The sequence below is a fragment of the Mesoplodon densirostris genome, chromosome 17, assembly GCF_025265405.1.
Source record: "Mesoplodon densirostris isolate mMesDen1 chromosome 17, mMesDen1 primary haplotype, whole genome shotgun sequence".
In the NCBI taxonomy this organism is placed as follows: domain Eukaryota; kingdom Metazoa; phylum Chordata; class Mammalia; order Artiodactyla; family Ziphiidae; genus Mesoplodon; species Mesoplodon densirostris.
This window is the reverse complement of record NC_082677.1, coordinates 32,804,431-32,817,004: the sequence shown is the minus strand read 5'-3', so window position 1 is coordinate 32,817,004 and position 12,574 is coordinate 32,804,431. Positions and strand designations below refer to the sequence as shown.

Below are 12,574 nucleotides of genomic sequence, written 5' to 3'. Positions count from 1 at the left end.
CCCAACTATTTGAGAGCGGAACCTTTTTTTTTTTTTTCCCCCTAATAACACATTAACTTCCTGCAGATCTTGTATTTCATTGAACATACTTTGGGAAAAAAATCTTACGGAGATTACTTCATAAACATCTGCTGGCAGCTCTGGGGCACTGGGTGTATACATGGTGATTGGGTGTGGGGGACAGATGACACACTCAACTGTTTGTGAATCTGTCTTCTCTCTGGCTGCAGATCAGACCTCAGGAAATGACTGAAGACTGTTTCTGGGTAAAAGCAAATGAAAATAAGTATGAAAATGTGGATTTGCTTTGTAAACTTGAGAATACGTTTTGTTGCCAACCAAAAGGTAAGTTTAATATCTTGGTTATTTGTTACTCTTAGTATTTTAATATTGTAACTTTTTATATGCTTACCTTTAGAAAGTATTATTTGTGTCATATAAATGGTATTTTTTATGTTACTAATGGATAAATGAATAATCCAGTGAATAATCTGAAGTTAATTTTTTATATAGAGTATCAACTGAACAATTTTTAAAATATAAATGATTTGATACAAAACTTAAAAAATTTTCTTTATAATACCTTCTTTGAAGATATTCTAAATTAGACTTTCGTAAAGGAGGGTATTTTCAGAGAAAATTTTGTTGTGAAAATTCCCTGTAGTCAATGAGAAATAGAAAAATGAAAACAAAATGTAAGTCTTCCTCTAGTTAGAATTTTCCCACCCTTTAATGTTACAGTGACTATCACATAATTAATTAGTATGACTCACATGGGATAGAAATATCAAATTTATAGAACATCTTGAAAATTAGTTTGAAATAGAGTCTATGAGTAGATTATAACATCTTTTCATTAAATGCAATGGAACTCATTTTCAAAAGCCATCACAGATAGCTTTTACCTGTGCAGTGTGATTTTTCTCTTTTTAACAATTATATTTAGGAATTACTCTTGTCTGAAATTTGATTTTGTCTCATCCAGTGTCATGGGCCTACCACTTATATTTCAGGGCTGATATGCACATATACTGTTCAGTTCATTTTTAAGTAACACATTTTAGGTTTGTAGTACAAGGCACTTAGGTCAGTCATTATCTTTTTTTGTTTGTTTTAATTATTTTTTAAAATTATTATTAATAGTTTTTTAATTTTTGGCTGCGTTGGGTCTTCGTTGCTGTGCGTGGGCTTTTCTCCATCTGGATGGAGATGGGAAGGCTTGGTGTAGACAGAAGAATTGATTTCTTAAAGTGCCCACTGTGTACTAGGCACCATGCTAGATGCTTTATATACGTGATTTAACTTGGTCATCACAGCAACCATGGGATGTTGGCAGATGGCAAAAAAATCATTTGCTTTCCTTTGAAATGCTTTCTAAAATATAAATTAAAAACTCTTTTTAAAAAATAATTGTAAGTTAGAAACTCTAAAAGGTAATTGTAAATTAGATTTCTAGAATTAGTGTTAAATCCAAAGCCTTTATCAGATATTTTGGAACACCATTGGTCTTGACGAAAATAGTAAAAATGATATATTTTGATCTTTCAAAACCAGGGGCATTTTCTTAGCAAGCTTACCATAGGAAAACTTGTGAAGTAAGCAGATCTTAATTTTATCTTTTGATTATGGAGAATCAAAATTTTTCTTTGAATAAGATTAGTGCACTCTTCAGGCAATCAGGGAAAATATATGGCAGTTAAAATGTGTATTTACATGTAAAACACTTCAGAATTTCAGATTTCATAATCTGGAATTGATTAGTTTTCCCTCTGCTTTTCTAGTAGGTAGAAAGGGTGGTACCTAAAAGCTATTTAAGTAATTCTGTGATCCAGCTTCTCTATTTTTTTTCCCTCTTTACTCTGATTACTTTCTTAATTAATGAGGCTCAAAAGGGAAACTTGTTAGCATGTCTTTAATTTAGCTGTAGTGTTAGCCCTAAATGAAATAATTGGACCTTTAAAAAATTCTTGTCATCTAACTTTCGTCTTACGATTTAAGGTTGAAAAAAATCAACATATTTGCTCAATCTAATACTAGTTGTAAAGGTTAAGGTGAGGAAATAATGATCCTTTTCTGAATATTCCATATATCAGTGCCTCTCTGGCTTGGTGCATGCATCCACACTGCCCTGAATCTCTCTTTGGTTTGACTTAGAGGCTGGCAGAGGCTATGACTTCTTTTCTCTCAGCTCAAATGCTGCTTCCTCTTTTCTGGGACAGTAGATGATATTTCCATGATCAACAGAAAGATGGGGAAGCCCAGGGTTGTAACGCGGGGCAGTGCCAACATTTCACAATGACAACAGATGGTGAGCTGAGAAGGTGACTATTTTTTGGTTTGGATTTTAAAGAATAATTCCTAGAAAGCATTATTTGAGGAGCCTTAAGTGTTCTTTTTGGCATTATTAGTATTTCATTAGAAAAGGCTATTCATTGCTGCTTTCAGAAAGACAGGACTTCAGTAGATATTTTATAGGAAAGGTCAGAAAGGAAGGCAAGAGCAAGGTGCTTAGAAAACTTGGACAAGACAGAGGGCTGGTGGATAGATTGCTCTTTGTCTCTTTATTCATGGCCTGGCTGCTAATGTTTGCCTGTTTCACGTGACACCAAATGTTACTTTGAATCAATTTTGTCATTTCTGCAGAATTCATAATTAAACCTATTATTCATTGTTGAGTTCCAGGTAGAATTATAGTTGCTCTCCACTGTCTAGCAGGCAGGGGGAGATAGAGGCACGGGCTGCTAGTTGATTGTCATCATTGGCTTGCATCACAACTTGGCTGGGAAGGGCAAAGAATTCAGATTACTGAAGAGTTGTGCATTTTTAGAGAAAATATTTTTTTTTAATTTTTTTTTTATTGAAGTACCTGTTTGGACTAAGAACCAGGGCTCTTTCTCTGACATAGTTGAATGTTCCATTCCAGGTATTTTAAATGGTAGATGCCAATATTTGTGCTTCCTAAGCATTTGAAATTGGCAGAAAGGAAAAAGAAAGAAAGGAACTGAATCCAATAATCTAAAAGAACCTTGGGATTTTCTCTCATGTTCTTTATTTTTTGTCACTAAGTATGGCTATTTATTTTACACTGCTTTAGGTTTATGAGACATTTAGGTTAAGATTGTTGGGTTTCAGAGGTCTCATACCCTGGGAGTTGGAAAAGGAAGAGAAACTAATAATCCCTATTAAGTATCTGTGGTATACCAGCCCTGAGCTGGGTCTTCTTCATGTGACTTTGTTTAATCTTTACCACATCTCTGCTGAGGTTTTTCTCTTGGTCTACAATTGCAAAACAGTTCTAACTCTCCACAATAGCACCCTGTCCCACTGACTCATAGATAGAGCAAGATGTTCTTGGTAAGCGAGTTGGACATTTCCTCTTAACTCATGTTGCCCTCTATTATATTTCTTCTTTTTTTTCCAGTTAGATTTTACTTACTTTGCTTTCTAAACTAATCCCCTCCCTGTGACTTTTTTTTTTTTTTTTTTTTTTTTTTTTTTTGCGGTATGCGGGCCTCTCACTGTTGTGGCCTCCCCCGTTGCGGAGCACAGGCTCCGGACGCGCAGGCCCAGCGGCCATGGCTCACGGGCCCAGCCGCTCCGCGGCATATGGGATCCTCCCAGACCGGGGCACGAACCCGTATCCCCTGCATCGGCAGGCGGACTCTCAACCACTTGCGCCACCAGGGAGGCCCTCTCCCTGTGCCTTTTATAGCATTGCTTCAATGGAGCGTGCCTTGTGTCATATCTTAAGGAGTACGGAAACCCCCCTCTAAGCCATTTCCTATGAAATCAACATGTTTTTTTCTGATTCAGTAGTATCATTTTCTTTTTTATACTTTATTTCCCTGTTAAGTATCTCACTTTGTTTTCCTTGCTTCTCTCCATCCTAAACTTTTGAGATACATCTTAGCTTTCCATAGTTTAGATTCTTTTGAAAATAACATATAGGCATTTTTCCTGATCATCTTTTTCTTGTATTTTTCTCATCTGCCTCTTTAATTTCTTCTGCTTTTTCTCTTTATCCTATTTCGCTACCATTGTTCAAGTCGACAAGTATTTACAGGGGACACATTGAATGTGAGGCCTTGTGTTTAGCACTGGGGACGCTGTGGTGAGGGGCCCTGTACTCATGTTACTCTGTGGCCTTGGTGAAGCACAGTCAAGTTCGCAGGTGAAGTCTAAGAACAAGGAGTGGGACAACCAGTACTGATCTTGATTGTAGAAAAGACTGCCATGTTTTACTGTCTCTGGCTTCTGTTAAGACTTAACAAGGTTATAAAAGAACATTGTTTGTATATCTCTCAGAAATGTAATCACAATGTTCATATACTATATTGAACATTTGGTATCATCAAATAATGCTAATGACCTGCATATTTTTTACCAGAGTGGAAGCATCTGTTGGTTAATTTTTACAGGCTGTTGGAAAATGGATTAACATATACTAACGAGTTATTGGTGTTGGATTTATCGACTAAAATTAATATTAATTACTTTCATTATTCACAAACTGTTAACTTAATAGGGATTAAAGGACTTTCTGAAAGTATATGACTAGTCTATTTCTCATAGACTGATTTATTATGAAAATGTGATTCCACAATTGTTAGCTTTCTGAAGTAATCAAATTTTATAACAGGTGCATCGTATTTGCCAGATAGGGCCAATAAACTGGTTTATAAATAATTTCTCAACTGAACAGTTATGGCATATGGACACAGTTAATGGATTATGTACTTAAAAACAAATCAAGCTTAGATTTCTGACATCATAGTTCAGTGGACAAAGTATTGGGGTAGGGAGTGATAAACCATGGAGTATCCCAGTGACTTGGCTGTGTTCAGTTTGTTGCTTTGTATCTGAAACACAATTTATTCCTCTGTATGAACCAAAGTGTATAAAAAATCCTGAACTACCTCAGAAGCCTACATTAAGGTGAACAATATAATTTATAACAGAAATATCGTTCTTGGGAGCATGTTAATATAGAGATAAAGCCAAAATGAATGTAACATATCTTCAACATCTTAAAGGTTTCTGAAAAGACGTTTGACAAACACTAGTTTGGGAAGATTGGGGAGGAAGTCAGTGGCGAATTAAATATTTCTCTAGGGATTTATTTTGGTTCTTGTCAGTGGCTGAATCTGGAAAGAACTTAAGGACATTATGAGATAGGTCAGGAATGTCTTGCTTGTTTCACCATTAGAGAGTATCTCATTGTTACCAATTATATTCTCTGTTGGGTTGCAAAAGAAACAGAAATTTATTCTGAAAGCTTTAGAGAAATAAAACCTAAAGAGAGCATAAAGAAAGGGGTTATTTAGGTTGGAGCCACAGGCAACTTTCAAGTCCACAAAATGCTTCAGTTACACACTTAGTTACCCAGCATATCTTTGGCATGGTGTGATAGAAGGTTTAAAGGTCCCTGTAAATAGGCATGTTTCTTATATATTGTACTGATGCTATAAACAGAAAAGGAGGAGGCTTGGACTTGTGTGTATTGTATTGGGGGGGTATACCCATAAACATGGCTTTTTTTTCTTTCCTTTTTTCTATTCTCTTTTTTTCTTCTTCCACTGGAGAAGAGAATGGTATTAGGGCACTGGATTCAACTAGCGTCACTTGACTAGTGGTAGATTGGGGGATGCTGTCTCCCTTCCGTATTACAAGTAGCTCATCATGGTATTTTAATTCTGGTAGCAGTTTTCAGTGGTGCGCCTGTAGCTGTCAAACCTTAACAAAATTGTAAAGTCATTACATTCCATTGTCATCGCTTAGGATTTTGTCTCTTAGGATTTCTCTTCCATTTCCTGCATTTCCTTCTTCTGTCTTCTTCCCCATTTACCCTGGCATCTCTTGTTGCCCTCTGATTGCTCAAAGTGCATTTTTCGATTGCCTTGTCTGCAGTATGTTCTATCACTAGGACTCCCACTCATAGTTAGTGCACACCATTGTTCTCCTGAAAATATAAATGAGGCTCCTCCTTCTGAATGTGCTACTTTAATCTTAAAATAATATTTTGTAAATCTGGCCACTCATTTCCTCTCTTCTCTACTCTGTCTGACCCCCATGCCCTCCTCCACACACACCACTTGCCAGGCTTGGAAGAGAGAATCACATGGAGTTAGCACTGTACCTGGATCCATCCCTGGAGCACAAGGAGGGAGTGGGATCGTGCTGGTAGGAGAGTCATAAGGAGATAAGCGCTTCTTGCTGGATTCCATGCTATAGGAATTCGATATAAAATAAACAGTGTAGTAAATTCTTTCATAACAGAAAAAAAACTTTCTGTGTAAATAACTTTATTGTAATTTTATAACTTTGAATTTCATAAGTTAGGTTTGGAGGTGATTATATATTCATGTGTTTAGGTAGGCTGGGTGTTGTTGTTGTTGTTGTTTTGGTTCCTCAAGGTTAGGTCATTTGGGCATATGCTCTGATACCTTGAACATGTTCTGTGTTTACCACAAGCTTTCATGGCTGTCATGGCATCTGAGGAGAATGCCAGTTTAGAGACCTTTGCTTATCACAGCTCTGACTTGTCTAAGTAGGTGTCTGTGCCTTAAAAGAATGGATATTTCAAAGTCAGACACACACTACACCAGGAGTTCTTAACTTGAGGCCTATGAACTTGGATAAGAAAAAAAAATTTAGCATCATCACTTTCATTAACCTCTAACTGAAATTTAGTTTTTCCTTCAATGATAAATATAGGCAACAAACACAGCAGTACCTATGTCGTTTCTACCTGTAAGGTTCATACATACTTTCATATCACATGAGAATTGCTTCAGGTACATTGAAATATCATTGAAACTCATCACTACTTCAAAATTAGAGTAGTTATTAGACCTGCAGCTAGACCTTGTTACTTAAGACATTAATAAAGAAGCATATTTTGTCTGTTGGGTCCTCCAGGAAGCAGATGCTGAGATGTTGAAGTGCAGGAGGGATTTTTTAAGGGGCAAGGGATGGGTAATGCATGTGAAAGGTAAAAGGTGGTTGTGAGCAGGACTAGGCTGGAAGAACCTGGGACTATGATGCAAATCTGAGAAATTCTCAACCAGCGCAGCTGGGAGGGAGTGCTGGAGCCCAGAATGCCTGTCAGAGGAGTCCCAGGTTGGGCCGTGATGGCCAGGCCTGGTTACTTCTGCCGTGCTCAGTCCTTGGCTGGGGTTCCAAAACTGAGGAGGGTCCTGAGGGTGCTCATGGCTTGGAGCCTGTCAGCTAAGTGTGCTCCTTTGTAACCGAGTGGAAAGTTCTTCCCTAAAGGGAGATCTGAGCAGTCCATCTCCATGGTTGCCAGACATGTTTGTTACCAGTCCATAAACAGTGCATTTTAATAACTGCCTTCGAGAACAATTTGCTTCCTTTCAAATCTTATGTATTTAAATTATACATTTAAAAATTATTCTGAGAAGGGGTCCACTTCTCTGATTGCCGATGGGGCTCCATGGCAAAAAAAGTTAAGGACCCTGCTGCAACGTGTAGATGTGGGAGTGAGGTGGAGGTCAGGGGCCTCGCCTCAACTGCTGCCTATTCACAGGAATGTGGTTTTTGGGTTTGTTTTGTAATTGAAAGGGCTAGTGTGTTATTTGTAATGAGATATTTTATCCGACTTAGAATAATTTTTATGGTGGTTCCAACATCTGGCCATCCATTTTTTAAATCCATGTTAACAGACCATAATGCATTTGTTAATAAAAGCATATATCATAAAAGGAAAAAAAAATAGAAAACTTATTCCCTAATTAGACAATAATAAAACAACAGTATTAATAATGTGTCTTTCTTTTTAGCAGTTATGTTTACTTCATTTATATCGTTTTATTTGCTCCCCAAAACAATTCTGCAAAGGGCCCCAGGCAAATGTTGTATACATTTTATCGGTAAGAAAAAGTTGTGCTCTTCAAGTGAAGTTTGGCTAAAAGGAGCCGCCACTGTGAATGGAATACAGATCTGAGCGTAAAGCCATCGCTCCTTCTGCTATGCCATGCTGCTTCTCTGATTAAAAGAAATCCTATTATGTTTTATTTAAAGTGCTCTTCTTTGATTTAAAATAATTTTCCTCTCATCTCCTGCCACCTTACCACTGCCCCACAGCAGTTCATCCTCATCCCACAATTTATATTAAAGGCTTTAAAAACCTGCCGTTTTTTATTAAGACCATCTTTCATCATTTGGTACCTCTCTTCACTTCTGTAAGTATTTGAACTGTAAATACTAACATCACGCTGTGGAGTCTGCAGGAGAAGTGAGGCACTGTGGAATCCACCTACAAGTGTGTGACCCCAGCCCTTACAGCTGTAGGTCTTTCCTCTCTAAAATGGGGGAGATAAGGTCCAGCTCATAAGTCTATTGTGAGGATTATATGATGAATATTTTAAAACATATTTTGCAATGCCCAGTTCATTGTAGCAGTTCATTGTAGCAGCAGTTGTGGCTCACGGGCTCTAGAGTGCAGGCTCAGTAGTTGTGGCACACGGGCTTAGTTGCTCCGTGGCATGTGGGATCTTCCCGGACCAGGCCTCAAACCCTTGTCCCCTTCATTGGCAGGCAGATTCTTAACCACTGTGCCACCAGGGAATTCCCTGGCCTTATTTCCAAATGAAGCTTTCTAAACCATGAAACTGCTCTGTTAACGGACCTATGTTAATAGCCACTTAGGAAGACTTTTAGAATACTGGTCTATACCTCTTGTTTCTTTCATTTTTGTGTACATCTTAACTGTCAAATGCTTTATTATGTTTCTGTAGAGAAGGACCTGTTGAATCAGGAACAAATGTAAAGACCTGTTTGGGATTTTATTTCCCTCTTTTTAAAAAAGTTTTCTGTGATTTTTTTTCCCTTTCAGTTTATGTCGTTAATGGAGCTGGTGCCCATTAATGGAGCTGGTGTGTAATTTCATGAACTTTAAAAATTGAAAAATTTAACTTTGTTTTTCTTGGTGTGATTCTGTTTTAGAGCATTGAGCTGATGATTCGAGAGTGATCTTGGAAAGCTCATTCAGTTCTTTATAAAACCTTACTGGATCGTGTTAATAATTCTTTTTTTGTGTGTGTGGTACGTGGGCCTCTCACTGTTGTGGCCTCTCCCGTTGCAGAGCACAGGCTCCGGACGCGCAGGCTCAGCGGCCATGGCTCACAGGCCCAGCCACTCCGCGGGATATGGGATCTTCCCGGACCGGGGCACAAACCCGTGTCCCCTGCATCGGCAGGCAGACTCTCAACCACTGCGCCACCAGGGAAGCCCAATAATTCATTAATTTTGACACTTATTTGCAGTTTCAACCTAACGAGGATGGTACGGACGGCTTAATGTCATTGTGGAACTGGGGCACATTAAGGCGTGGGGAACCTTTAGTTGATAGGCAAATAAGAGTACCAAGTAGAGCTGATGGCCTAAATTCCCCACAGGGTTTGCAGGAAAGATGATAACTGTTCATTTTCTTCATTTCATAGAGTGCTAGCATGATGTTCACAGGAGTGATAATTTCTCAAGAATAGGTTACTCCTCCAGCTCTGTGATGTAAGCTCAAGAAATTATTTAGGTCAAGTGTATACAATTGTATTTTATACATATGGTTTAGCCTAACTTTTGTTTCCTGAACTGGTGACAAATTAAGGAAATACATGAACAGATGTCTGGAACTTAATTGAAAATAGGTGTTGGTATTTCTTCTTCTCTGACAGCCTGTCTAGTAATAGATAGGGGAGGCAAAACTCTTGAAGCGAAAAGAGTGTATCTCAGAATGACTCACAGCCCCCAAATCTAAGATTGGATGATGAATTTAGAAACTTACATGCTGCATTAGTGTATGTAAATCGATCTTTTCTGGTGACTCTGTGAGAAAGTTTGCCTGCGGGAAACAGTACCCAGTTAAAAGTGATTTAAAAGGGAAGTCTGGTTGTTGGTAGTCCCAGAGTTAGTAAATTCAGTATCCCAGGGATGTCAGGACTCTAGATTAGCTTCTCATCCGTTTTCCTCTCTTTCCCTCCAGTTTCAGCATAGTTTAGCTGGCAAAGGTGGGAGGAATTATTATGCTCACAGGTGGGGCTTTGTCTTAGTTTTTTATAGCTGCTCTAACAAATTACTCCAAATTTAGCAGCTTAAATAACGCACATTTACCATCTTACAGTTCTGTAGGGTAGTCTCACTGGGCTAAAGTCAAGGGCTGTGTTCTGGAGGCTCTCAGGGAGAATCTGTTCCTTGCCTTTTCCTGCTTCCAGATGCTGCCCACATTCCTCAGTCTGTGGCCTCCTTCTAGATTCTTTAAAACCGGCAGCAGTGAGCTGAGTCTTCCTCACCTGATTTCCTTGAGTACATGTTTCTCAGACTCTGACCTACGTCAGGAGAGGTTCTTTAAAGGCTCATGTGATTAAATTGGGCCCATCTGGATCGTCCAGGAGACTCTCCTAATCTGAGGGTCTTTAACCTTAACCACACTAGCAAAATTCCCTTTTCCATGTAAGGTAAGATATTCACACACTCCAAGGATTAGGACGTGGACACCTCTGACAGAGGACGGGGGTTGGGATAACTGGATGCCATAAAATTGCAGCATTTCACAAGGTACTTGGCCCTGTTGATTCCTCTCATTAAGATTATGTCAGTCTCCTTTAGCCGTGCATTCCCTTTATAGGAATGTCATTTTTGGGTCCTGGGACATTTTGGCTTAACTGTTTAAATCATTTGTTCTGTTCACTAAATGTTTATTGAGCTTTGGATCTTTACTAATCACACCAACATATGTTTTTGTTACCACAGCCAAGTGCCTTTCCGGAGTTTTAGGAAAAATCCTCATATCATGTCCAAGTGCCAGGAATGATTTTTCCTCTTCTTTATTTAAATATACTATATTTAATTAATGTGAACAGGTATCACAGCCTACTGTATATTTTCCAGTTTGTAATGTATACTATTAATTTCATTTTTTCTAAGATGTTAGTAAATTCTGTATATATGTTTTTACTTATTTTTTTTTTTTCCAAGCCTGAAATACCCTTCAAAAAGCTAGGGTAAAGAACCACTGGTATTTAAAAACAAATTGGTTCTTGACTTTCACTTGTTACTATGTAAGGAAGAAAGACAGACTGGTTCTAATTTAGAAAAAGAAATGTGTAATATTTTATACATTATAAACTTTTGGGAGATGACTTTCTATATTGCCTTGTTGAAAAACTTAATTCCCTCACCTTAAAGTTTAATTATATTTTAAATTACAGATTGTTACTCTTGTTTTACGATGTTTCACAACATATTTTTATCTGAATCATATTATTATATTTATGTAATATTTATATATTTATAAATATTTATATAATATTTATACAATAGGGACTTCTGGAAGAGGGACCTTTTCCTAGTCCAAATATTACTCAGACCTAATATGAACATACAGTTTCATTACAGGCTGGGAAATGTTATTATAATTGCATATTTCACTGGCTAATTTAAATACAATATATAAAAAGTTTATTTTAATTGGAAAAAATTTCACCACTGAGGGATATCACATTTATCAAAAGATCTAATACAACCACATTTCACACAAAGTAAGCAATTTATTTTAATTTAATTGTTGGCTCAGTTACTTGCCAGTCTACTCTTCTGTCATCATATTGCCTGAGATTTGTTCCTCCTGAAGCAGGGCTCTTCTCCCTTCTTTAATCTTCTTTTCTTTTTCAATTAGAGAACCAATTATTTTTGAGGGTTTCACAGGTCACAGTGGGATAGTTTGGCATTCTTGGTCCCGTTAGTGTAAGATTCAACCCAGAAGCGTTGAAATAGCCAGTGGGATAATTGTGTTTGTTTTTAAATGATGGACATTAGTTTTTAGAGCTTTTAAGTTTTTGTTTAAAAATTATCCTTTTTCTGAATAATATTTTTTAATTTTCCCAAGTTTTATTTAACTTCATTTAAAATCTTACCTATCTGTAAAAGTGGATATGAGTTTTTAAAATTAACCAGTCATTTGTATTTCCATTAAAGTTAAGCAGATTTATCTGCTTTCAATACCAATAGCAAGGAAAACAGCAGTTTGTGTCAACTTCAGTGTGGTAACAGTACTTTTGTAATAGAATTTACTCTATATGTGTGTATACGTATATATATGTATATATACACATATATGTATATATCTGAAAGAATACTGTTCTGTAGACTAGGCAATCCAAAAATGACTAATCAGTGGATTACTGTTTTTTTTTTTTTTAGCTATCATTTTTCCTCAGCAGGATTGTTGAGTGCAGAGAATGAAACTGACATGATGGTCCCATGCCCACTTTTGTATCTCTGAGGTGTGCTTTGTCAAAAGAGCCATTTTCGTCAGTGTGTTCTTGATGAACAAGCATAACCTACAATCTCAGTAAATCAAAATTTCTCATTATTCTTGATTATTCTAGAGTTATAAGAAGGCCAGAACAGTTGGTGGAAGCAAAAAAGAATGAGAGAAAGGAACTGACTTACAAAGTAAAGGGGAAGTGGGTGCTTGCTCAGCTCCTAACTTGGCCCGGTCTTCACATTATAAGAGTTAGTGTGAGAAGCTGTTGCCTGGAGAAGTTAAAAATCTAAT

General features: G+C 37.4%; 1 protein-coding gene across 3 annotated transcripts in view; it reads left to right on the top strand.

The window, feature by feature from the left end:
- DIAPH3 (diaphanous related formin 3) overlaps positions 1 to 12,574 on the top strand; it is a 550,032-nt gene that overhangs the window by 210,100 nt on the left and 327,358 nt on the right. For all 3 annotated transcript variants that reach the window (XM_060080302.1, XM_060080301.1, XM_060080303.1), the window contains one exon: positions 231 to 345. In XM_060080302.1, the coding sequence (XP_059936285.1) occupies positions 231 to 345 (115 nt within the window). The remainder of the gene's footprint in view (positions 1 to 230; positions 346 to 12,574) is intronic.